General features: G+C 34.6%; 1 protein-coding gene across 1 annotated transcript; it reads left to right on the top strand.

Moving 5' to 3' along the window:
* The first annotated feature begins 380 nt into the window (after window positions 1-380).
* On the top strand, window positions 381-24,300 carry LOC106066641 (krev interaction trapped protein 1-like). The gene is made up of 18 exons (XM_056014035.1): window positions 381-570; window positions 1,628-1,730; window positions 2,760-2,861; window positions 3,262-3,400; window positions 4,040-4,316; window positions 5,242-5,309; window positions 5,425-5,574; window positions 6,705-6,858; window positions 7,175-7,288; window positions 7,625-7,729; window positions 7,860-7,923; window positions 9,117-9,274; window positions 9,837-9,997; window positions 10,529-10,649; window positions 13,061-13,132; window positions 14,618-14,692; window positions 16,630-16,698; window positions 18,241-24,300. Exons 1-18 carry the CDS (start codon window positions 457-459, stop codon window positions 18,343-18,345), a joined length of 2,151 nt encoding a protein of 716 aa, XP_055870010.1. The 5' UTR covers window positions 381-456; the 3' UTR covers window positions 18,346-24,300.
* Window positions 24,301-25,883: the final 1,583 nt, after the last annotated feature.

Consider the following 25,883-nt stretch of genomic DNA (forward strand, 5'->3'; position numbering starts at 1 on the left):
CTGGCATTAGTTGGGGAAAAGTAAAGACGGTTGGTGGTTGTGCTGGCTACATGACACCCTTGTTAACCGTAGGCCACAAAAACAGATGAACTTTACATCATCTGCCCTATAGACCACAAGGTCTGAAGCGGGAACTAATTAGGCCAGGTTCACATCTAACTTTGCATTCACTTGCACCTATCCTTTGATCTGCAGCATCATTGGGGCACTACACAAGATCTGTCAACCTTCTTTCTCCATCCTTATCTCTCATTTGTCTTTGATATAATTTCATTTGGATGTTCTTTCTGAAAATATTGAAGCCTGCCTGGGTGGACCACTTCGGGGGCCGATTTTAAGTTTGTGTTTCCACACAAACTGTCTTTGTAACCTTGTTAAAAATATTTTTATTTTTTCTATTAGGTTGAAATGTTTTGCTGATCTCAAGTTAGACAGAATTTCCTCAACACTTTGGCCATGGATATAGTTGTGGCTGTCATCAGACCTAAACCAGGCCATGCGTCAAGTACATACAAGCCTCAACTGTATGAAATTCTACTGTTGGACAGTAAATCTCCTCCTGGAGATAGGGTGGGTAAACTGTCAAGTACAAAGCTATGTTTTAAATTATTTTTGGATTTTACTTGCTTACATTTGATATTTTTTTAAAGATCATTCTGTGTTCTTTAAGAATGTGACCAGTATCAGACACTAGGAAATTAAAGTAAAATACCACTTTCACATTTAAAGACTGCATCTCAAACCAAGAGGTTAGAGACAAGGTTACTGCAGTGATTGGACCCCATGATGACCTGCTAACTATCATTAAAAAAAAAAGAGAGAAAAATCTATGGCCATATTACAAGGTCTTTGGGGCTCGTAAAGACCTTCCTTCAGGGAATAGTACCAGAAAAAAGAAGAAGAGGCAGACAGGGAAAGCGATGGCAAGACTACATAGAAGAATGGACAGGCCTGCCATTGAAAGAGGTTCTAACTAAAGCAAAAGACAGGAATGGAGAAAGACAGTCGACAAATGTTGCATGGTACCCAATGGTCCAACAGACAAAGGGATAGGTTAAAAATCCTGAAATTCAAAATCCAAGTCTTTAAAGAGATTTCAATTCAATACCTCTCAGTTCAGAAGCCAAATACTTTACCACTCAGCCCCATGTCCCTAGTATCAGACACTAGACAGACATAATTTATATAGCATAATTATGCATGTTGATTTGTTTGGTTCTAATATTGCTTCAGAATTGAAGATACGCATCCAAATTTACAGCAGGATGATGGTGAATTGCAGCAAGCATGGTTTGAACCCAGAACCATCGAGGTGACAGTCCAGAGCTCATACCACATGATCAGACTTTCCCCATTTATCACTTAATTCACCAGAGCAATAAATTAGGGAGGCCCAAACTGTTTAAAGATCAGTGTTATTTCTCAGCACCTAATAATTTTTTTTAATAAATAAAAATATTTATTTGTATGGCTTATTTTATGATATACACCTTGAATATTTACCATGATCTTCATGTGTTTGAATACCCTATGGATTTTTGCAAGTGATATAAACCTGGACATACACAATTTTGGAGCTCCTCTCACCCAGTTGAGTGATTTGATAAATTTGAGGTTTGAATTTCAGGTGAAAATGTCTAAGTATCTACCTATGATGACTCTCATGTCATTGGATGAGGAACCTCGAGAAGTAGTGCTTACCAAAGTACACAAGTTGATTGGCATCAAAGGTCAGTTCAGTTGTGTACAACTTTGAAATTGGAATATACACATCAGTATTATAACAAAATGTATTTATATAAGTTTGCCTACTCAATTATTGCTATTTCATGTCTGTTATGCTCTTTTAGCACCTTGAGTCTACATTATGTTTGTTAACACTGCTAGAAAAATAAAATTATTAAATTTTTAGTAATTTATTGCTTGTGGTATTGTTCATCAGAAAGTGTCTTCTCTATATACACTTCCCTTGAATTACCCTTTTAGTGTTAGATCTAGATACCAGTAAGCTTTTTGTCTTGAGGAGAAAAGTGTAGTCTACAATCCAGTCATGTGTAAAGATAGGATGCATTGTATTTTGATTAGAAATAAATCTAAGTTAATTAATAATTAGATTTAGAAATCAAGACTGTATCTACAGATTCTGCCCTTTTTTTATTTAAAGAAATTAGGACTGGATAATAATAAACTAAGTTAATAAATCACTGGAATACAAGTTAAAAATATTAATAATTATTGATGTTATATTAAACAAAGTAGAAGGTGATGTAACAATTTTTAAGATAAGATGTGTGACAGAAGCGGTCTCAGCACTAGGTGTGGCCCTGGGCGAGTGTTGTATGCAGAGCCAACAGGTTCAGTAAATTTAGGTTATATCTTCTTCTTTATTACAGAAGTTCCTAGACAAAAAGAAGATTATTACATCCTATGCTTAACCTTTTGTTAATCTAGTCATGCGTATTAGAGACTTGAACTCTGCTAAGTCATTGGTTTTCCTGGCTGCTTCAGGCAACCCATTCCATGCTTAATTGGCCATAGGGAAGAAACACTTGTACAAATTTGTCTGATAATATGGTATTAGTAATGTGTTTTTAGTGTTTTTCTGAGAATTTTATTAGGTTGTATTTCTGTATTTGTAATTTTTGGTTCATTGTTTCATGCATTAAAGATACTTTTTAGTATTCTGTCCTGAAATATATCTATGATTAGTGATTTTAATCATGTTTCTTATATAAATCTTTTTTTTTTCTTTGAATAAGGTGACAGAGCTTTGCTTATTCAGTGGAACAGAGAGATGTTAGCCAGTCATAGGCTATCTTTATCTCAGTTCTCATTATACTTTGTGCCTGTTGGTTCAAGTGGTGAGTTCTGTAGTTAACAGCCGTCTAATGTTAAATATTCATTTGTTATTACATAATAATTTCAGATTTTAAAGAAGATGTTCTGCATGTATTTAATTAGCAAACCTTTGCAACTTGTTCTAATACTACTCTTTTTCTATTTTATGAGCTAGCTAGCATTATATGTTACCGTTAGAGCTTGTCTGTGTTAAAAGTACAAAACACATAATGTATTTATTTTTACATAAATTAAATTGATTGTTCTCATTGTTTTTTAAAATGAATATTTTAAATTCATAGTTCTCTGTTTCTGATATATTTTAGGCTAATAATTTTGTGCGTTTCTTTATGTTTGCTATATATTCAGTGAAAAATTTGACTGATTCTTTTATTAGACTATGTTGTTGTTTTTTTTTTTCAGAAAAAATCCATAAGAAGTATGTTGAACAGGTTCAAAACCCTCCTAGCTTTTACCCATTAGAATATGTTCTTGATGCACTGGATACTAATGCTGTGCACTTTCCCTCTCCAACACGATTGTTTCTCTTTCATCTTGACAGGTAACTAGATTTGTATTGGTGAATAAAGCTTTTTTTTTTTTTTAGTCATGATGGTAAACAGTTTATTCTTTTGGGATATTGCTGTGTATATTTCTATCCTTAGAGCTATTGGATGATCCTCAAAAGAAAAATTAATATTTTTTTCTATCTGTATGATGTTAAGAAATTCGCTCTAATTAGTATGCTGTTGAACATGCATGGGAGTTCTGATTCACGATGTGAACCATAAGATGGGTCAGATGCCATTATAACTAATTTAACCAATTAAAGAGTGCCTGCTCTCGTGACAATTGTGTTAGAAAAATGCTGTACTGCATAATCTTTCCTTTGATTGGGAAACTGATAATGTTTTTTTCCACACATGAGGATGCATCACTATTTATCTTAGAAACAGTCCTGTTGCTGTGTAGCTTGCAGATTTATTTTTCACTTACTTTCCATTACTTCTGACAAATATCATTTAAGTTCAGGAGCTTCAGGAACATCCTCATTTCACCAGAACATTAACTTGAGATTATTAGATCATTAGCCATTTGCATTAACATTTAGCCATCTGCCCCCCCCCTCTCTTAGCATTATAAAGAACTTCACTAAATGTTTGTATCTATTAATGTCCCTTTCAATTTCAATGAATTTCAGTTGGCTAAAAGAAAAACACCTGAGACCAACTGCCATTGAGCGAGCGTTTCAGCAAAAAGCTGAGTTCCGCATTCACCTTACAATACACAACCCTGCATTCATTCCAAGCCGCATCACCTCCGAAGTTGATGGAGGCGGCAGTGGGAATATGGCACACTTTTCCCAGGAGATAGTGAAGAATGCCAACGAGGCCCTGGCCAAGATGTTGTCAATAGAGAAATGTGATAGTGTGGTTATAAACCCACTGTTTGGCTCACTCTTGCCTTACAAAACTAAAGTAAGTACAAAAGTATTAACGGCTAGGTGGTGTCCTTCACATTGATGTAGTATATTGTGTAATTAAGAGAGTATACTTGACGTCTTTGTCCTCATTCTTATTGTTGATGCTGAAGTGTTCAGATGACTAGACCAATATATGAGAGGAACTGCGTAGTGGTTTCCAAATCAGGGATCTCTCCATATAGTTTTCTTTCTATAGGGGTGTTTCTTGTTCAAGGCCTCCTGATAAATAATGCAGTTTTGAAGGACATGGTCAGCATTCTCTGGTGACAGATTTTGCTAGTTCCAATTTTAGCTTCCGGAATATATGCTGTGTCATTCTCGTTGTGTCTGGTTATGGGGCAAACGATTTGACTGTTATTGACCAAAAGATAAGAAAAAAATTACAGTGTAAAGTCTTTTGATATGCTCTTTTTAAAAACAATGAAAACTTCACATTTAATTTTAAGTTTTAGTTTTAATTAGGCATTTTTGAAATAAAATATTTTCTTTGAGTTGTGAATCAACTCTATAATGATTTTTAAGAGATGCTAAAAATGCCAACTATCATCTTTTTGCTTGCCACGCCTGGTCATCTGTTTCTTACTGAATTCTTGATCAAATATGACATATATGTAATATAATATAACAATAATAAAAAGAACAAGAATATTAACTCTGATGTAATTAGACTTTTGGACTTCACTGACAGAAAGGAGAGTTCGTAATTCATCTTTGACATTATAATAGGTCTGAACCTATAACATTTTATTATTTCTAGACCTCCTTGCCATAATGTTCTGTCAATTAATCTTAAAACTAGTTGTAATAAAAGACTTAAGTAATAAATGCTCTACATTGTATACTATTTATTACTATTTTATATATTTTAAGTTGCTGCTAAATTTAATTATATATTCATTGCCTTTTTTTTTTTTAAAAAGCCAAACTCATATGTGATAAATCCACACTGGCCCAATGTTCCCAGCTACCACAAGGTTCCTGAAAATGGGTTAGTACTTGGTGACTAATTAAACTTTACTGAATATGTCGTACATTTGTTTTATTGTAGGCTATGCATTTTTTGTGTGTGAAGGCTCAATGCAACTTGTCTATTTCTAAATCAGTTTTAGCAAATACACTTGGCAAAACAAATACCCACTGCACCATTTTGCAGCACAAGGGGAAAAAACAGAAGTAGAGATATTACTGAAACAAGGTTACAATCATTCAGTGCTGGACAATGTGGGTTATGCCCCCATACATTATGCAGCTAAGTAAGTGAAAGTTTATTTATGCAGTTAAATTAAAAAAAATATTTTTTTTCTAAAAAAGTGTATTTAAAAAAAAGAACTCAGAGGACTTGTATAATAAAATATGAGTTGGTTGGTAAAGCAGCATTGTTGCTAGCTGAAAGTAATGTAATAGCAGTAGAGGTGTAGGATCTGGTTTTTTGTGTGTGTGTGTTTTTTTTTTCTTTTGAGTTCTTGATTTGGTTTGGGCTGTAAGAAACATTCAGGCCTGTGAGATATGCTCTATAAGATTGCTTAGTACACAATAGAAGGCAAAGAAAACAAGTTTATTATGTTACAAGCCCTTTTTTGTTTGTTTTGTTAAATGTTTTACATGTTTCGGATGTTCCTTCAGAGTTGAAGATATTGTACTTCCTAGTAGTCCAAACCTCCCGCAGGACGACGGGGAATGGGAAAGGGCAGGGCTTGAACCCACCTGTAACCATCGATAAGTCTGAAGGACAGTCCAGCGCACAAACCGCACGACCAGGCAGCCATCTTTATTTGGAAGTCAAGCAGGAAGATTTTTTTCAATACTGTGATGCAAAAAAGAGTGATATGACTCAGATCTACTGTTAGACTTGATTTTTTGGCTTAAATTTTGAATAGACAGACCATGCAAGGAGGGTTACACAAGAAGGCTGTTTGGCCAATATGAAGAAAGGCACCAGCTTGTCTTTTGTATATAAATACTGATACATTCTGATGTACACTGCATGCATTCCCACAGCATGGAATTTGGAAAAAATTTTTTTTTACTAAAATCATCAAAATTTTAAAATTCAAAGAACTCTACTTTCTTTACTTTTACTCAGATTTTCTTAAAGTTATTTGAGCTGTGACTTTTTTCTTTCCATTTTTTTTTAAACTATGCCCTAAACGAATGTAATTGTACTTATCTTGTGACCTGATAACTTGATTTTAAAACCAAGAAAACACTTAAATGTCATTATCTGTCTCTATTTTTTTTTTCATTAGATACAACTATCATACAAATATCAACAAGCATTGTTTTAGTGGATAAAAACTAGTCTCTGTGCTTTGTTTCATTAGATACAATTATCAACAAGCATTTTTTTAGTAGATATAAACAACTAGTTTGTTTTTTTGTTCAGGTATGATTACATCAGTGTGGTGGAAGCCTTGCTCATTGGTGGATGCTCTCCAAACTTGGTGGACAGCACCAAGACCACAGCTCTGCACATGGCTGCCAAGAGGGGTAGTATCCAGCTGGCAAAGTGCCTTTTGCAACGCCCAGATATTGACCTGGTAAGTTATACTGTATTAATAATGGTGAATGCAAGTGCAAATAAAATCCTTGTCAATCTTCAAGTGTCAAAAAAATAAAACAACATTTGTAATTTAAATAAAAATTTAAGACCTTAAATACATAGATACATTAGCACAAATGTTAAAAAAATCAGCCCAGATTATTATTGACCTAATTTTTGTTGTCTTATACAGGGATTTAGAGGAGAGAACTCCATGGTTCTGATTTTCAGAAGATGTGTTGTCTGTATACAGAGGCTAAAAATCATGTTTTGATTGATTTTATTAGTAATTTATTCTGTTTCCTTATCCAAAGGACATAAGAGATAAAGATGGTCGTAGAGCACTAGATATCTGTTTGTCTGCTTCTAACAAAACTCCTGGACAGGAACAAGTAGAGGTGCTCATTAAAGAAGCTTCAAAAAGGCCAGTAAGTGGAACACATCTACTGTTTAAACTGCTGCAATATGCTATATTTCATATTATATGTGTGTGCATTGATTTATTCTTTACTTTAGAAGGAAATAATATACACAAATTAAATACACAAATTTGAATGTGGTTTGAACATACTTAACATTTCCAAGGTCACTTTTGTAGGGTAAATTTTTGCTTAACTGTTGCACAACTGCTTTGTTACACAAATATTGCAAAATAGTTTTTATTGCATAGATACATTTCTATATCAAGGTTAACAAAACATACCATAATTGAAGTATCCAAGTGATTGCATTAAAACTGTTCAATTGTGTTTGTCTTATGCTAGAGCTACACAGTGGAAGTATTCCTCATGGATAAGAGCAGTAAGAACTTAAAGTTGGTTTCAGGATTCCGAACCACTGTTCAGCAGCTCAATGAACTGCTTATGAAGGTTAGTAGTTTTCAAGTTTAAAGACTAAAATTATATATTGATATATGTTTTATAAATAAAGACATGTCGTTAGAGATTTTGATATTATATTTTGGTTAAGAAGATTAAAAAAAATGTTCATTTATTGCAGGAATTTAACCTTCCACAAAACTACTGGGATATTTTTACACTGTGGATTGGATCCAAGAGTTTAGGTTTGTGGATAATAGATATTTAGTTCAAACTAATTCAAGCCTCCTCTCTGTTTATTCTATTATTTAATGACTGTAAAATGTTAACATGAATATATGAAATGAGATTGAGAATGAATTTAGTAAATACAAATTATAGATGGCTTCCTTGATTATTTTTTAAAAATTGAAAGTTAGCTACTTTGATTCAAATATGGCGTGGTGGCTGAGCAGCAAGGCACTTGACTTTGGAACAAGGGGTTCTGAGTTCAAATCCTCGTGAAGACTGGATTTTTTTAATTTCTAGATCTTTGGGCGCCTGTGAGTCCACCCAACTCTAATGGGTACCTGACATTATTTGGGGAAAAGTAAAGTTGATTGGTCATTATGATGGCCACATGACACCCTCATTAACCGTTGGCCACAGAAACAGATGACAATTACATCATCTGCCCAATAGATCACAAGATCTGAAAAGAGAACTTTACTTTCTTTTTCTTTCACTGTGATTCAAGGAGTCAGCATTTATCCTGGTACTCATAGCAGTTTCATGGGCTCCTGATATATTCAGCAATAGTTGATGATCCCCAGCTGCCTTTACTTTCTCTTGTAAATGTCAGGTTTACATTAGCTCATGACTGCCCTGAATTAAGGGACATTCTGAATAATGTTCCAGCCTCCAGTTATGTCTCAGATTCAAAAGCTGAGCTTTTAACCACTCTGCCCCATGATCTTCATGTTACACTGCAGGTATAATGTCAACTCCCTCCTTCCAATGTCCTCACCCCTAATAGCCTTTTTTATAGTACAAGCTTAGTATTTTATAATGTATTTTACATATTCAGTTTCCTTGTTTATTTTGTTGATCTTATAAATTGCATGTGTTTATTTATTGCTCTTTAAAAAATTCTTTTGCTTGGGTTTCATAAATCATTCATATTTTTTATGTTTTGACTTTTTAAATCTTATCTTATTAATTGGTAATGTTAATTCAAAAAAGAAGATAATTACATCCTACATGTATACCTGTGTCAATCTAGTCAAGCATGTTAATCAGTGACTTGAAATCTGCCAAATTGTTGGCTTTCCTGGCTGATTCAGGCAACCCATTTCCTGCTCTTATAACACTAAGGAAGAAATACTTTGTCTTAGCACATAGAATGTAAATTGTTGTTGTTTAATTATTTCTTGAATGGAAACTCTTTCTGTTCTACTAGAATTACAACTGAAGCTGGATCATGAAGTTGTGAGGGAATTACAGCAATGGAACACCAGGAGTGTGAGTATGTTGACAGACAGAAGGAACCCCTCAGAAGAGGAACCTTTACTCACCTGGAGGAGGAACGTCAAAGTCAGTGTAGAGAAAGAAAAACTTGTAAGTAGTTTCACTTTGTTGTATATAAAACATTACAGATTAAGAGGATTAATAACACCATCCCTCCATATCATCGTAAAAGTCAAGTTCCCCTTTCAGATATGGCAGATGATATTAAGGTCATCTGTTTCTGTGGCCTACGGTTAATGAGCAGGGTGTCATGTGGCCAGCATAATGACCAACTGCCTTTGCTTTTCCCCAACTAATGTCAGGTACCTATTAGAGCTGGGTGGATCAGAGGCGCCCGAAAATTCTGAAATAAAAAATCCTTGTCTTCACCAGGATTATAACCTGAGACACCGGGTTCGGAAGCCTAGTACGTTACCTCTCAGCCACCTCACCTCCTTCATATCATGGTCTGCATTGCCAGTTCAGTTTTGAGTTCTGAATGAAAAAAACAAGTGATTGTCTTACCATTTCTTTGCAAAAGTCATAAAAAAAAAAAGGATTTCAAAAAACAAAATCTATAATTGTGTATTGAACTTTTTTAAACATTTCACTCATTGTATCAGAGTGTGTGTCTGTTCTATATTCATCATTTTTCTTCATCTTCTTCATTTAGCTTCAACATCCTAAAGCTCTGGACTTGCTCTACTATGAAGCCCGCCACAACTACATAAATGGCCTGTACCCTTGTAAGGGCAAGGACACCATCAACTTTGCCACAATGATCTTAGCCCACGAGCATCAGGGAACTACCAACATTAAGTCTGTTCTGGCTAAGTAAGTTTCATTCACATTCCATAACATTGATGGTAAATAATCAAGGACATGAAATCTCACAATTTTATTACATATTCTTTTGTGTTCCTGAAAATTGCACTTTAGAAATTAGTAAATATGTCAGTAAAATTAGGAGCAATTCTGATTGGTCTAGACTCATCTTGCAAAAGGAGAAAAAAAATGTAACAAAAAATCATCCTTAAAATAATACACAAACTAGAAACATTGAATTAATTTTAACTCTTTCTCTCTGTAATTATTTACCACATTCTGGTAGAATCAACATTGGTATCGTCAGTTAGGAGAGAAAGAGTTAAATCTCTTATACTCCTTTTGATGACTTTTTCTGTTTTTCTTAAATTGAGTACATTATGGGGCTAAGTTTAGGTGTCTTAAATGACCTGTTAATCAATTAGCTTTTAAATAATTAATGCTAATTAACAAAAGTAAAAACATTAAACATGTAAAATGAGCAAAATCATGTTTATAACACTTTTTTTTTTTTATTAACAAGCCTTTACGTGTTTTCAGTTTGAGCCAATCACAACTCAAGGATCTGGTACCGGCTGCTGTACTGAGAACAAAAGACACAAACTATTGGTTGAACAAGATCTCCAAGACATATGCAAACTTCAAAGATATTCCCCAGCAGGTTGGGGTATTTAATATTGAAGTTGTACTTTAGACTTTTGTCCAGTAGCCTCATAGCTTAAAGTGTTTCTTGTTTTGTGTTGATATAATCTATTTACATTCTACTAGCCATCTGACCTCTTGTCTGGCATCTATAAATATTAATCAAAACTCTCCATTTTGAATTACACAAGTTTTTTTTTAGTACAGGGATGCTGTCTGATCTGTTTACTTACAACTTTTTATCTAATAATACCCTGGAAGCATGGTGACTGAGTTGTAAAACACTTGGTTTCTGAACTGAGAGGTAAAAGGGTCGAATCCAGGTGAAGACTGGGATTTTTAATTTTGGGATCTTTAGAGCATCTCTGAGTCCACCCAGCTCTAATGGTACCTGACATTAGTTGGGTAAAAGTAAAAGGGGTGGGTCATAGTGCTTAGAAAAGATACCAACCAACAACAGAGCTAGACAGGCCTTAGAGTGGACCTCCCAGGGAACAAGACATAGATGAAGCAGAGAAGACAGGAAAGAGCTGGGAAGCCATTAAAAAACTAGCAAGAGACAGTGGAGAGTGAGTGGCATGTGTTTTTACTGAGGCCCTATGTTCCATGAGGAACTCAAAGAAAAGATGATGATGATGATAGTCTGGCCACATGACACCCTAGTTAACCATGGGCCACAGAAGCAGAATATCGATGAGTTAACTATGAATTAAACAGTTCAGGGATTTAAAAAGTTCCCCTTTCAGACCTTGTGGTCTATAGGGCAGATGATGTAAAGAAAATAAAGTAAAGTTCTCTTTTCAGACCTTGTGATCTATAGGGCAGATGATGTAATTGTCATCTGTTTCAGTGGCCTACGGTTAACGAGGGTGTCATGTGGCCAGCACAACGACCAACCACCTTTACTTTTCTCCAAATAATGTCAGGTGGACTCAGAGGCGCCCGAAGATTCCAAAATTAAAAATCCCAGTCTTCACCAGGATTTGAACCCCGGACCCCGGTTTAGAAGTCAAGCGCTTTACTGCTCAGCCACCTGTGCCTCCTGTTTAATTCATAAAGATATCTATTTCTGTTATTGATTCTTATAGCACTAAATATATCCTAAAACTGGCAATGTTTATGGCATATTTTCTTAATAATATCTTTAGCTTTGTCTTAATATCTGTAATAATGAACTGAGCTCCTTTTCAGCTTTTTTAGTGGCACCCGAAAAGGAAAAGACGCTATTAGTTTTGTGTGGAATGTCTATCCGTCCACCCCTTTTAGATCTTGTTAACTAGAATAGATAGTGAAATTCAAAGTTCTGATGCAACGGCTACTTTTAAATCACTAATGCAAGCAGTTTTTTTTTATAAAAATACACCACTTTTACAACTATTCACTATTAATAGTGACAAACATGAGGCTCTTTAAAAGGGGAGATGACAATTTAGCATATTTTTTACATAGTTATGCGAATGGTTTTAGATTTTTTGTCAAAAAATTTTTTTTTATTACATTTTAATTGTAGTAAGTTCTGTCATACTAACTACTACATTAACACAAAAAAAGTTTTCTTTTTTTTTTAAAGAGAAAAAATCTATTTAGTATGTATATAAGTTGGACATAATTTAAAACAACAATTAATAAGTAGTTTTTCATATTATAGCGTGTGAACTGCATTGTTCCGTAGAGAAAATAGCACACTTAACTATTTAAAAAAATTTTTTTTTACGGAAATATTTTTTCTTCATGCTTTGAATAAGAGGTTGACCCTTTACAAAACAATTAGATGAACTAGATATTCATTATAAGACATCAGCTAGGCCAGGTTCACATCTAACTTCACATTCACTTTCACCTATCCTTTGGTCTGCTGGACCGCTGAGGCACCACACCAGATCTGTCAACCTTCTTTCTCCATTCTTCTCTGTCATTTGTCTTTGATAGAATTTCTTCCTGATGCTCTTTCTGAAAATATTGAAACCTGCCTTTTTACCTGCCTGGGTGGACCAATTTTGGGCTTGTGTTTCCACACAAACTGTCTTTGTAACCTTGTTTTTTTTAATGAACTATTTCATCTTATATATTATACAATCTCTCCTCTGTTAAAACTTACTTTGTCTCGTCTCTCAACCTAAGGCTTCCTTCTGTGGCCAAGTGACTATGAATCATCTCATACAAATGAGATGAATGCCAGGGCATTGGCTGTGGTTGAAATTTACTTTGTTATACAAAATTAATATATGAAATAAACACAAGTGTGTGAAAACAACTGAAACTGAAAATCTCCATATCTAACAAAATGTCCCTAGTACAGTAACTGTGATTTTGTTTGTAAATAAAAAAATAAGATTTAGTTCTGCCTTTGGTATTTGTCACTGATTCAATTATTCTAATAAATTATTTTCTTTATGCTTAAATAATGTCCATGTCATTTGTATTTCCCAGCAACTCAAGTCACAGTTTCTGGCTGGGTGTCAGAGGTTAAGCGTGTACGGCTCTGCATTTTTCACTGGGAAGGTAAGAAGCACTTTGTAACCTGGTGAAAAATAAAACAAAATTGTTGGGAGATTTCAGGGGCTACGATAAGAAACAAACAAAAAAATACTTTTTCGTTTTGGCTATGTGATAAGGTGGTAAGCTTAAGTTCCAGGATTTAAATCCTACTCAAGCTGTAAGGATAAGCTCTGAGATAAGGTGTTGATTCTGTATATCTTTTTTTATTGACCACTTTGTGAGTGCCTTCTGTTACATAGTTCCTCATAAAATAGTCATGTGGTAAGACTTATCACCTTCGCCTTTACCTATCCCTTTGTCTGTTGGGGCACCACACAAGATTTGTCAACCCTCTTTCTCCATTCCTCTCTGTCTTTTGCCTTGGATAGAACCTTTTTCAATGTCAGGCCTGTCCATTCTTCTATGTTGTCTATCTTTCTCTATCTGCCTCTTCTTCTTTTTCCTGATACTGTTCCCTAAAGGAAGGTCTTTGCAAGCCTGAATACCTTGTAATATGGCCATAGAGTTTTAGTTTCCATTGTAATTTATTGCAATATTTATATTCAGACTCCCAACATCTGCCATGATTAACACGGCTAACACTCAACATACCAGGGACCTTTGCTCCTAACTAAACAAGAAATAAATCATTTGTAAAATGGAAAGAATGGCAAGTCAATAAGATCACAGATGAGATGATGATTAGTGATTGTACTAAGGTGTGGTCTCTGATCTGTTGTTTCCACTGTAAACAAAGAACTCCAATCATCTGTGGGCCATGAAAGCATGAACCACCATATACTTGACTTAACCCTTTGAAAATTACGCTTTTACACAAGCATGCTAAAAATAAACTGCTGTGATTAAAACTTTTAAATGAACTATTTTATTTTGAGAGAAATTTATTAGTATCTTTATCTGCTAAATTCTTTCTTGATATGCCAGCCTTCTCGGCATGTAGACCCTCATTCCTTCAATGGATCTGGTGCTGGTACAGATGTAGATCACAGATCATTTACTGTAACAGTACAGATTTCTTCTAGATCTAGATCCAGATGATCATCGAGTCAATCTCCATTTTACTATCATTAGTATCATTGTTATCATTTTCTAGATCTAATTCGTTTCTTAGAATCATTGAGGATATAGTTCACTGGTTCCTGCAAAGCTTTGTTTTTTGGATTAGCCTACAATTACCTGAATCAGTAAAGTGTCTTTTCATTTTGTAAATCAATTTACCATTAAAAAATTCAAAACTCATGGGGTGCGCTGTTATTGTCATTTACCATAAGTTGAATAGTCCTACCTGACGTGTTTTTTTTTCTTTGCATTTTTAATTACGGACATTAGGCTTAAGGTAAGGTGCGCTGGGTGTGGATTTTTTTATGCGCAGACTGATAAATTGGGCTCCATAAAGTGAGCTTATTAATTACTTTTGACAACCCTAGAAATTATTTTTTCATATTTAAAAGAAAGCATCAAATACAACTTTTTTTTTTGCTTATTCAGATTGCTAATCCCCTGACCCAGTGTTACATTGGTGTGAATGATATTGGTATTCATATGATAAGTGTTCAGACAAAGGTAAGAAAGTTGCAGTGTTCATTCTACTTTCTACATTCTTTCATTTAGTGGCTTACATTGCATCCGTACACAATTTTTTTTTTCTTTTTTGTACATAGACAAAACTATGACAGTATTGCTGGTCATAATTCTTCATTAAATGAAAACATTTTTAGTGCCATGAAAACGAATTTCTAAAATTAAGTTTGGCCTTTTTTTTTTTGGGTATCATTTTTGTACAAGTCTAGAATACAGCATCATGTATATGACATATTGAATATTATCTACATTCACCTTAGCCTATCTTAAGCAGATGGTTCTCATGCAATTAAAAAAAAACATTTGAAAAAATGCTCTATAAACCAATTGATAGTTTGTGTATTTATAAGTAACAATAACTGATTGGGATGGAAAATAGGCAACTTTATATATTTGAACTCTTAAGAGGTAAATGTAGCATGAATTCAACTTATTAAAACAAAAATAGCATAGGATCAAACTCAATGCATGTTGGTGCTTCGATCAAAGTTCTAAAATATCTTGAATAAACTCTGTTGTGCTTAAGAACCATAAAAAAAAAATCATCTCTGAAGAAACTTCTTCCTTTTTAGGCTTTTTCCATGCACAATGTGAAACACAACTAATAGGACTAATTGATGTTTTTTCATAAGGTTTAGATACTAGTGGCAAGTAGATGCTATATTATTAGATTTTCCCAAGGCATTTGACAAAATTCACCACCATAGTTTGCTTAAACAATTAAAATAATTTGGCATTGATTGTCCATTATATCAGTGGATTAAGGATTTTCTGATAGGGAGAGAAGAAACTGTAATAATAAATGGCTCTAAATCAACATCAATAACAGTAAACTCAGGTGTACCTCAAGGAACAGTCTTAGGTCTACTACTATTTTTAATTTACATAAATGATTTAGCAAATTGCATAAGTTCAGGAACAAAAGTCAGATTATTTGCAGACGATTGCATAATATATAGAACAATAAAAACAACATAAGATACAGACATTTTACAAAGAGAATTTGATGAATTACAGAAATTGGAATCAAATTGGAGCATGTCTTTCCACCCAGAAAAATGTTAGTTATTAAGAGTAACAAAAAACTAAAACAAATAAATTCCACTTATCTTATTCATGATAAACCAGTAACACAGACTAAAAATGCAAAATACTTAGGTGTAATAATAAATGAAAAACTGTCATGGAATCCCCATTTTGATGAAACTATCAAAAAATCAAACAAAGCATTAGGGTTTATTAAAAGAAATTTCTATAAATCAAATAAGAACATAAAACTAAAATGTTATTTATCCTTGGTTAGGCCAATAATAGAATATGCATCCTCTGTTTGGGACCTCTCAACTGAAGAAAACATTAAGAAATTGTAACAGACTCAAAAAAAGAGCAGTGAGATTCATAACAAACGAATATTCTTATTTGACTAGAGTAACACCTTTAGTAAAATCAGTAAGTTTAGAAAGCCTTCAGGATAGAAGACTCAAAAGTAAATTAGCAGTTATACCTAAAACACTGAACCATAATCTTCAAATACAAAAACAAAACCTAATTAAATACTCAGAAAAACATAAGGATAAGGGCACATTCCTCGTCCCATATGCTAGGACAAATTCGTACAAATGCTCCTTCTTCCCTAATGCTATTAGAGCAGGAAATGGGTTGTTTGAGCCAGCCAGGAAAACCAGTGACTTGGCAGAGTTTAGGTCATTGGTGAATATGCATGACTAAATGCATGACGCGTAGGACGTAATCATCTTTGTTTTCAAAGTAACGTCTGTATTATATAAGATAAGATAATTCATCTTCCAGCATCATGCCATGTTACTAGTGGCATTAATGTTTGGACATCTATGGTAAAATGCTGTTAAAAATTATTATTAGATGAATGTCAAATCAAATGTATCGCCTGTATGTTACAGAAAATGATTCACTCTCTTGATTATAAAGACATCTCTTGGAGACACATTCAGGAGAAGACCTTATTGGAGGTAAGCTGCCCTGGGGGGTCTGGGTTGTCTTTGGACAACATTGGAAGTTGATGAATAAGATCATTTCTTGTTTTTATTGTGGAAAGCTTTAATAGTTAATACTACAACCCATGTCATGTTTTGATCCCTACAAAATATTATCTGATATGTATGTTGGTTTAGTAATGTCCCCACAAAATACTCAGTGATGACAGGTATGCTGGTCTAGTTAGATTTCTAGGAAGAACAATGTTTACCAATGGAGTTTAAGTGAGTTAGACTTAGGCGGTGTTAATGTCTTAGTGAGGTAGACCAGGACTAAGGAGGGAGTTAATGTTTTAGTGAGGTAGACTTAGAAAGGAGAGTGTTAATGTTTTAGTGAGGTAGACTTTGACAGGAGAGTGTAAATGCTTTAGTGAGGTAGACTTAGACAGGAGAGTGTAAATGCTTTAGTGAGGTAGACTTAGATAGGAGAGTGTTAATGTTTTAGTGAGGTAGACTTAGAAAGGAGAGTGTTAATGTTTTAGTGAGGTAGACTTTGACAGGAGAGTGTAAATGCTTTAGTGAGGTAGACTTAGATAGGAGAGTGTTAATGTTTTTGTGAGGTAGACTTAGAAAGGAGAGTGTTAATGTTTTAGTGAGGTAGACTTAGACAGGAGAGTGTAAATGCTTTAGTGAGGTAGACTTAGACAGGAGAGTGTTAATGTTTTAGAGAGGTAGACTAGGACTAAGGAGGGCTCATTATTGTTTAGATGAAGAAGATTGAACAGAGAGACATTTAGACTCTTGTTTTCTGTGTTTTATTTGAATGCCAATCAATGCATAGTTGCACTTTTAATTGAGTATTGACTACACAAGTCAATATGTTAAAATAAACTGACTTAGACTACTCCCACATCTTTCTGCCCATATGGCAGCAAATTCTCACCACAGATTGGCTACAAGCGATATCCATAACCTCTTCCCAGCTTGTGCCTAAAGATTTTAGGTCTAAGAAGGCGCAATGCCATGTTAGACATGAGATGGCCCTTTTTAAATTTTTTTCCTATTTTTGGCTTTTATGTTATAGCTGTCTCTATGGACTGTGTTTCCTCTTGACTGGGATATGTTCTGCAAATCTCATATGATGTTCAGTCACCACTTTGCTTAGGGTGGAAATAGCCTGTGTGGTAGAAGATCTATCTACATAATATCTGTATGCTGTTCCTAGGATCCTTCTCAGCCATTGCCACTGAGCCACATTTAGCCTCTATTTGACCTTATGGATGACTTCCATGTCAGATCAATTAGCCTGGAGACTAAGATCCACCTCTCCAATACAATAGTTATCACAATGGCAACCTACGTTTGTGAGACATGGAAGTAGGACATAATCCATTAAAATTTTGCGATCTCAAATCCATATTTTGTCAGAGTCTGGTGAAGTTATCTATCTGCACTAATAATCTTTCTCAATTATTATGGTAATGTCAGACTATGTCCTGATAAAACATGTTGTTGTTTTTTTAAAATAGAAGTAAGCCTGATGTTTCTATAATATTCTTTTTCTCTACACTTCTGCAGATAAAAATTCTGAGGTCTGCTCACAATGTCATTGAAATACGCACTCGACAGGCTGGCCTTATTGATCACCTGATGCAGCAGCTTGACCGAATGCATAGTCGATGAGAGAACACTTGAACAGGGAAACTTCATCATATCATTTGGAAACATGAATACAGGAAATGTTATTGAAGAGAGTAACTTTCAGATAAATACTTAACAGATTGTAAGGAACTATGATTGAAAAAGACTTCCAATATGTCTGTGTTAACTTCATTTCTTGTAAATTTCATTTTTTTATAATTTATAGTTACATCAGAATAATTTATGTAGTTAATGGTATATCAAATTTCTTCCACGTAAAATGACAATTTTAGTGAGTTTTAGGTTGTGCATTTGTTATTATATGAATCAAAATTTTGTTTAGTAGTCCTTAGATTTATATTGTTTTGTTTTTATACTTCTCCTTTTTAATTTGCTTAGTTCTGCTTTTTAGTTTCCAATCTAACTATATCAGTTTATATAGAAGTTTGTGCTTAGCTTCTTTAATGTTTGTAAACTGCAGATAACACATTGATAGAGCTTGATCATTCCTTTTTTGTAAACCTTGTTGTATGTTGTTATTTTTCATATTCTTTCTATATCTATCATTGCCATAGTTATCATTAAAAGTCTTTCAGACTAAATATAACCAATCAGAATAACATTAAATGGTATTGCTTAAATAAGGATCATGTTTAAAAGCAAACAGTGCATAGACTGATGGCTTTGGCGGTCTTCTGTTTCTTCATCTCAAAATATTAAATGGCTTACATAAAGACATAACGTCATGAATTTGCTTCATCAACTTGTTGATCTATCATCTCAATACATATCATAATCTGTCCCTTGACTTTCGTCATAAGGGTGCTGTGACAGTTCATGTAACCAAACCCCCTTCCCTTTTCTTGGTCAGCAGCTGTTCTTAGCAGAGTGTTTAGAGAGACGCTGGCCCATTCAATTATGTTGTCAAGCCAGCTTTGGTCAACTCTTGGGGTTTCCTCCACTGTACCTTGAAGGGTGACTTTTGACAGCGAGTCATGTTTTACAATATGACAGAAACAGCTCAGCTTTCGTCTCTTCATAGTATTGAGGACTTCCTTTTTTATGTCCTATTATCTGATTACTTTAACAAATCTTCATTTCATTATATTATCTGATTACTTTAACCTTTACTTCAAAACTCTACATATATCACCTGATTGCTAACACCGACCTGTCAACTTACATTATATACTGACCTAACAATTCAATACAGACCTATTACCTGACTTCATAGCACATACTGACCTATCAACTCACAGCTCATACTAATAAACCAACTCACTTCTTGTACTGACCTCATATTGGCCTATCATCTGACTGCATATACCGGCCTATGAATTAACTGAATATACTGCTGACCTATCAACTGGCTGCATACACCTATCTGCTCATTGAAGTACCACAAACTATCAACTGACTGCATTGTTTGCTTGAATAGAGAAAATGTGATTCCACTAGTAGATGTAAATGTCTATCTGATTTTAAAATGGCCTTTGTCTTCATTCGTCATTGTGAATACTAACATTTTGACTTCAATGGTTTTAAACTGCGTACTAAATATTTTGTACGGCAACTTTCATTTGTTTTGAGCGACTTGTGATAAGACAATTTTGTGGAGAGTTGTACAGGGACGTGGTGAATAGATTGGAGCTATGTCTTGTATAGATGTGTATGAGTGTGTGTGTGTGCTCAGTAAATAGATGTGTACTTGTAAGAATGTGCATGTGTGTGTTTGGTGAACACATTTGCTGCACATGGTGTTTACCTTGGCTTCTAGTTGATGTGACTGCAGTTTGTCCTGTTCATATTACACATATATTTTAAATGAGTAAAATAGTGAATGAGTCTCTGCTTATATTTTAAATTATTTGAAGCGTGTGTGCGAGATGACTGGTTCAGCTTACTGCTGCTTTATATACATATATATATATATATATATGTATAAATATATATATATATATATTTGTATGTGTGTGTGTATGATTTACTGCTGGATAGTAAACTTATGAATACTTATAATATTAGGCATTATGAACTGTTGATGATCTTCTGATTTAGTTTTATTTGACCATTCATATGTTGTGAACAATGTGTTTTTAACTGACAGTGTCTGACAATCCAAAACATAAACATGTGTTCTTTCAAGTTAACTTTATTACTTGTTTTATTAGTGTCTGAAAATGTTATGAGAACATTTTTCACTGAGTGCCATGATTGTAAGATCTGTTATCTCTAGTTAATGGACACATCTAACCACTACCGATTACAGTCAAATCTGGCTAATTTGACCACCCGCTTTTTCAGACTGAATGCTAAAGTACTGAAACAAATACTATTAAAGTCAAATCTGCTTAATTTGACCAGCTGGTTGTTTTGACAAAAATTTTGATCGAGTCTAGATGTGGTTTAGTTCACTGGATTCAACAGGGATATTTAGACCCATAACTATTACAGTAAATCAGACAGCTAGAGTAGTTCAAAGCTAGAATTGTTTAAATGTTGCACTAATAAAACTAAAAACCACAGAAGTAACAATGGCAACCAATTCCATTCTCTCAGATACAAGTCTTCACATTCATGGAATTCATACAGAAATTGCATTCACAGTTTTAATAATATGCATAATATCTTAATTAAATTTCTTTTACAATAAAAGTGCATTACATTTGAAAAATAAGATGAAATGTTGGATATTCTAGAACTTATCAAAACACAGCTAATAAGTACTTGTAATAAGCATCCACCAATATCAGCTAGTCTTTAGTGCTTGCTATTTAGTTGTACCTGTTAAATATAAATTGTCTTTGTATCTACTGTATATACATTTTTGACCTCCTTCAGTTGTAGAATGACTATTTTCATGTGACTGTGGAGCCCTATTCTTAAGAGCCATTCTGTCCACACATAAGGTTAAGATGGCATTTGCTTTGGTGATTGATCCAGGATTTTGGAATGTTTTCTTCCAGAGGCTAAACTCTGGAAGTATAGAAATAAAAAGGGAATACAAAACGTATCTCTAATTGTTAAAGCTCATATGCTAGAAGTACCCAGCAGGACTCTTTATTACGCAATTATTGTTCAGAGCTTTTTGCATAGTTTTCTGCTCACAACTATTGTTTAAGAAAAAAAATTGCTTTTTCCACACAACTTTTTTTTTTGTAGCTTACATTTGAAGTTACAGCCAAATAGAAATTTTATTTTCTGTTTTCTGATACATTTCTCCTGTTTATTTTACATTTTTTTAATGCTTGGATGTGAAACAATTTTTTATTTATTTATTTTTTTACATTTTTGCTTGTGCAAGTATGAAGTAATTTTAAAAAATTCCTTTTATTACATTCATTCTCATATGTTTCTGTAACTAAAACTGGTGAAATTCATCATATGAAGAAGATGAAATGTGGTTGCTATCAGGGCCGGCCTTATGAATTGTGGGGCCCAATTTAAAGGATGCTTGGGAGGCCCCCTCTTCTAAGTTATTTTTTTTTACAATAATAACAACAACAATAATACTATTAATTAGATCATTATACCAAAATTTGTTATACAACATGCAAAGGAAGCAACTCAATTGCAACTGGTGCCTGTGGGTTAATTAAAGTTATCGTATGATAGGCCTACACTAAATTTGTTAACTCTTTAAGTCCTATATCTTCAAAAGCCTGTGACAAAAGCCATGACTGATAAGTAAATTGCGGGATTCCTACCAGGCGCATGGCCCAATCGGAGCAATTGGTCATATCTGCATAAGGCCTGCCCTGGTTGCAATGCACTGTACCTTTTATTTTACACTGGTAATTAGAGTCAGGTTTCATTAGGAAGTAACTGTTGAATTATTATTATTATTTTTTTTTTTACAGTTTATTTGTCATTAAAATGCCTCAGCTTTTGTCATTTCACACAAATCTTGTCAATCTGATAACCTGGTCTAGATGTGTCATTGTAGATTTCCTTTTTGACAATTTTCATCATCTCAATGTAATTCCATATGAACCACTAAATAGCAAACAATACAAACACACAATGCTGCTGTGATGTTAAGTGTTGTGTTTTTGTTGTTTGAAAGGTCTGGATATAGTTTTGTAGTATTCACAGAACACACAGGGAAAAAAAACAACAATAAGGCCTCAGTTAAATATAACTAATCATCTTTATTATCAATAAGATTGGGGCTCTCTGTTATCTAAAAAGGTCTTTCTTCAGTGTGTTCTAGTGTCTTCTTTTATCTAGATCAGTGTTTCCCAAACTGTGTTCCACGGAACTCTAGGGTTCCACGAGGCTTCAGTAGGTGTTCCATGAACAGTTTAACTAGTAGGCCTTCACATGAATTAGTCCTAGGTATGCAATGGCTATGCTTGCCCTGGATGTGGCAAATTATGTAGGTCACAGCTGGGGCTGTGTAGCCACTGGAAAGACTGCATTCCTCATTAATCTTTGGACTCGAAGACAAGACGTATTAGTATTATTATTATAGAAACCAAAACAACAACAACAACGTATTCTATGAACATTGAAATGGCTCTAATTTGAAACAAAGAGACAAATTGTAACCATTAATACTGATGGAGTTTGAAGAACACTAAAATATTTCCAAAACAAAATGTTATTTTAATTCTGTTTTCCACAACCTATTTCTAAGTAGCAGTATTGTTTTTCATTGCGTTTAAACAAATAAATTTTGAAATAAGCAAGTAGAAAACTATAAATAAACTATACATACATTAGCACCAGAAAAATGAAGGTCTAATGACTTTGATTGTATTATGCTCTTGAAGAGCTGAACTTCTTTGTGTTTGTGGATAAGCTCAGTTCTGCTATCTGGTGGGGCATCAAGTCCCCCTGTTTCTAGATTTTTTACTTTGAGTTTGTTGCAACGAAAAAAAGGGCCTGCTTCTCAGAAATAGGTTGTAGGAAACAGCAGTAAAATAAGATCAACTTGTTTTGAAATATTAAAAGTTTTCTTGAGACAAAACGTGACCAGAAATCTTTTAAAGGTTCGTTTTCAATCAGAGACAGAACCTAGATCAGTTAAAAGTTTATACTGACGTTGTTATAGAGAAGAGCCAATCAAATCTATTTGTCTTTTCTTAATAATTCGAAATAATAGTAGTTTACTGTTCCAAGGGTTCATGGAACACCTTTTCAAGCCTCGCCCAGTGTTCCACGGGACAACAGTTTGGGAAACACTGCACTAGGCTGATCATTATATACAAAATCACGGTCTTTCCTATTTGGTATCGCTATCTTTGAAATGATTTCATCAAGTGTCTGATTAGTGGTGACACTATTCTTTTGTTTATAACGAGTCTATCTGAAATGTCATCGTTTACATCTTAACAAACCTTTACATCTCAAGTTTTCATACATGGCGGAAAAAAAACCTGAAAACTAGCCAGGTATTTGGGGTTTCCGGTGTACGAAATAAAGGAATTTTTAGATCAAACTTTGGAACTGTTTGTTTTTTAAAAAAGGTATAGGATAGTTTTTATGCAATGTTTAACACACCAATAATTTTTTTTTAAGCGCATCTGTTTGTAGCACAATATAATCTCAATATAAAGAAAGTGTTAGACTTTCACTCTATGGCTTACAACTTATTTCAAAACAAATGGGCAACTAACTAGCGGTAATATTGCAAGCTTGTGATGAAAATCAACTGCGAGGCATTGATGTATTGCTAGACGTTATAGCTTAATTCTTTTGATTTTATTTACATAGCAACGCGGAAGTTCAATTTAGCGTCCTTGACATTGTTTTGTTTCTCGTTAAAATCTCCAATAACGTTGTTCTCGTACTGTTCCATGCTGTTTGGTTATGCGTGTCATGAGAGGCTAATTAAGTGCCATATAATGTTGACCTGTAGCAAATGTTGTATTGATGATTTGTGCCTTCAATCTCTTGGGCTTTATGTTGAGTGCTTTAGAAAGTATCTCAACATTGAATGCTATAACAAAGGTGGCTTTCAATAAACTAGTTGTTATGTTTTTTTCTTGTTCATTACGTGTTGTTGTTATTATTATTATTATTTATTTAGTCATTGCACTATGTATCAACGATAGAAGTATAGGCCTAAGACCTAGACAACAAAGTGGGGAGAACTGATGTAGGTCTTGCCGGAGGATTCCAGCTACCCGTCGCCTCAGCGTGGCGCCTCCGGTGGAAACGTCTAGTAGTGGAACTAGATAGGCTAAGTACGAGTAGCGAACCAGGCCCTTGCGGGACCCCCTGGGTGAGCTTTTTTTTTTTTTTTTTTTTATCCCACTCGGGGTAGGGATGGAACAAGTAGCCCCCACAAAAAGTCCGCCACGCCGTTCCACAAAGGGGGCCGTCATCAGTATCCCGTTAGCTAGAGTGGCGGTCCCTTCACGGAACAGTGGCGGTTACATTATAGGAATATGAGACAAACTCCCCGCAGTTAGCACTGTTCTCGGCCACTTGTAGCGAGTGGGACCCAGGAACGGGGACGGTGCGCTGTGTACGCGGCACGGCCCGGTTTTAGCCCATTCAACCAACATGGCTGTCTACCGCTGGGAGTCCTCAGATAGGACTCGGGATGGGGAATCCCTTGTACAGGCCTGGTTGTTGGATAAAAGCCTTTCTAACGACCAACGGGATAATGGCGCCCACGTAGGCGCCGATTCCCTACTGGACTTCACTGAAGGTGTAGGTCTTTTGAACGACATAGAGCTGGGTAAAATAGAGTTGTCTCCCTGTACGTAGGCAGGCAAAAACCCGAAAAGAACTGCTAGCTTTCTGGACGGTGTTGCAAGAGCCTTGAGTCTCAGCATGGAGCCTTTGCACATGGAAGCTGACATATCTTATCTTATATAATACAGACGTTACTTTAAAAAAAAGAAGATGATTGCGTCCTACGCGTCATGCATTTAGTTAGTCATGCTTGTTAACCAATGACTTAAATTCTGCCAAGTATTTGGTTTTCCTGGCTGGCTCAGGCAACCCATAATATTCCATGCTCTAATAGCACTATGGAAGAAGGAGCATTTGTACAAATTAGTCCTAGCATATGGTATCAAGACAAGATGTGGACAGTGAAACAGCGATAATCTGTTTGGACAGAGAAACAAGCAAAATAAAAAAAAAATCCTTTTGTAAGGGGAAACTATATCCCTCAATAATGTAGAAGTTATTTCCCTTATTGGATATCAAACAAAGTAATTAATTTCCAATAATTAATTGACTAATTGTTTAATTTGTTAATTGGTTCATGTTTTGATAGGTAAATAATTGTTTAAAGTATCAACTTGATCCGAGAATGCGTGTGGGCGAAATAGGGTTCAAAATTATCTAAGCGGACAAAACCTTCAAAGTTTAGCCATATCTGTGAATGCTGAAGGATGAATCTCCCTAGTTGGCATCAAACAGAATTATTAATTACCAGTAATTAATGCACTAATTTTACCAGACAGATAGACAGACAGAGACAGTTGATATAAGCTTTGTTAAAAAAAATACTTAAACAAAAAAGGCTTATATAGAGGAAAGAACTACACCTCTACAGCCATATCTCTCAATACTATACGATTTATTTCCCCCTTTCTATATCAAACAAATTTAATTAA

Source organism: Biomphalaria glabrata, chromosome 16, assembly GCF_947242115.1.
Source record: "Biomphalaria glabrata chromosome 16, xgBioGlab47.1, whole genome shotgun sequence".
Classification (NCBI taxonomy): Eukaryota; Metazoa; Mollusca; class Gastropoda; family Planorbidae; genus Biomphalaria; species Biomphalaria glabrata.

Bases quoted from the DNA above. Each gene is read 5' to 3' on its own strand.
- LOC106066641 (XM_056014035.1), top strand. From the start codon at position 457: ATGGATATAGTTGTGGCTGTCATCAGACCTAAACCAGGCCATGCGTCA. The intron at 4,317-5,241 runs GTAAGTACAAAA...TTTTTTAAAAAG, and splicing joins TCTTGCCTTACAAAACTAAA to CCAAACTCATATGTGATAAA. The intron at 9,998-10,528 runs GTAAGTTTCATT...ACGTGTTTTCAG, and splicing joins ATTAAGTCTGTTCTGGCTAA to TTTGAGCCAATCACAACTCA.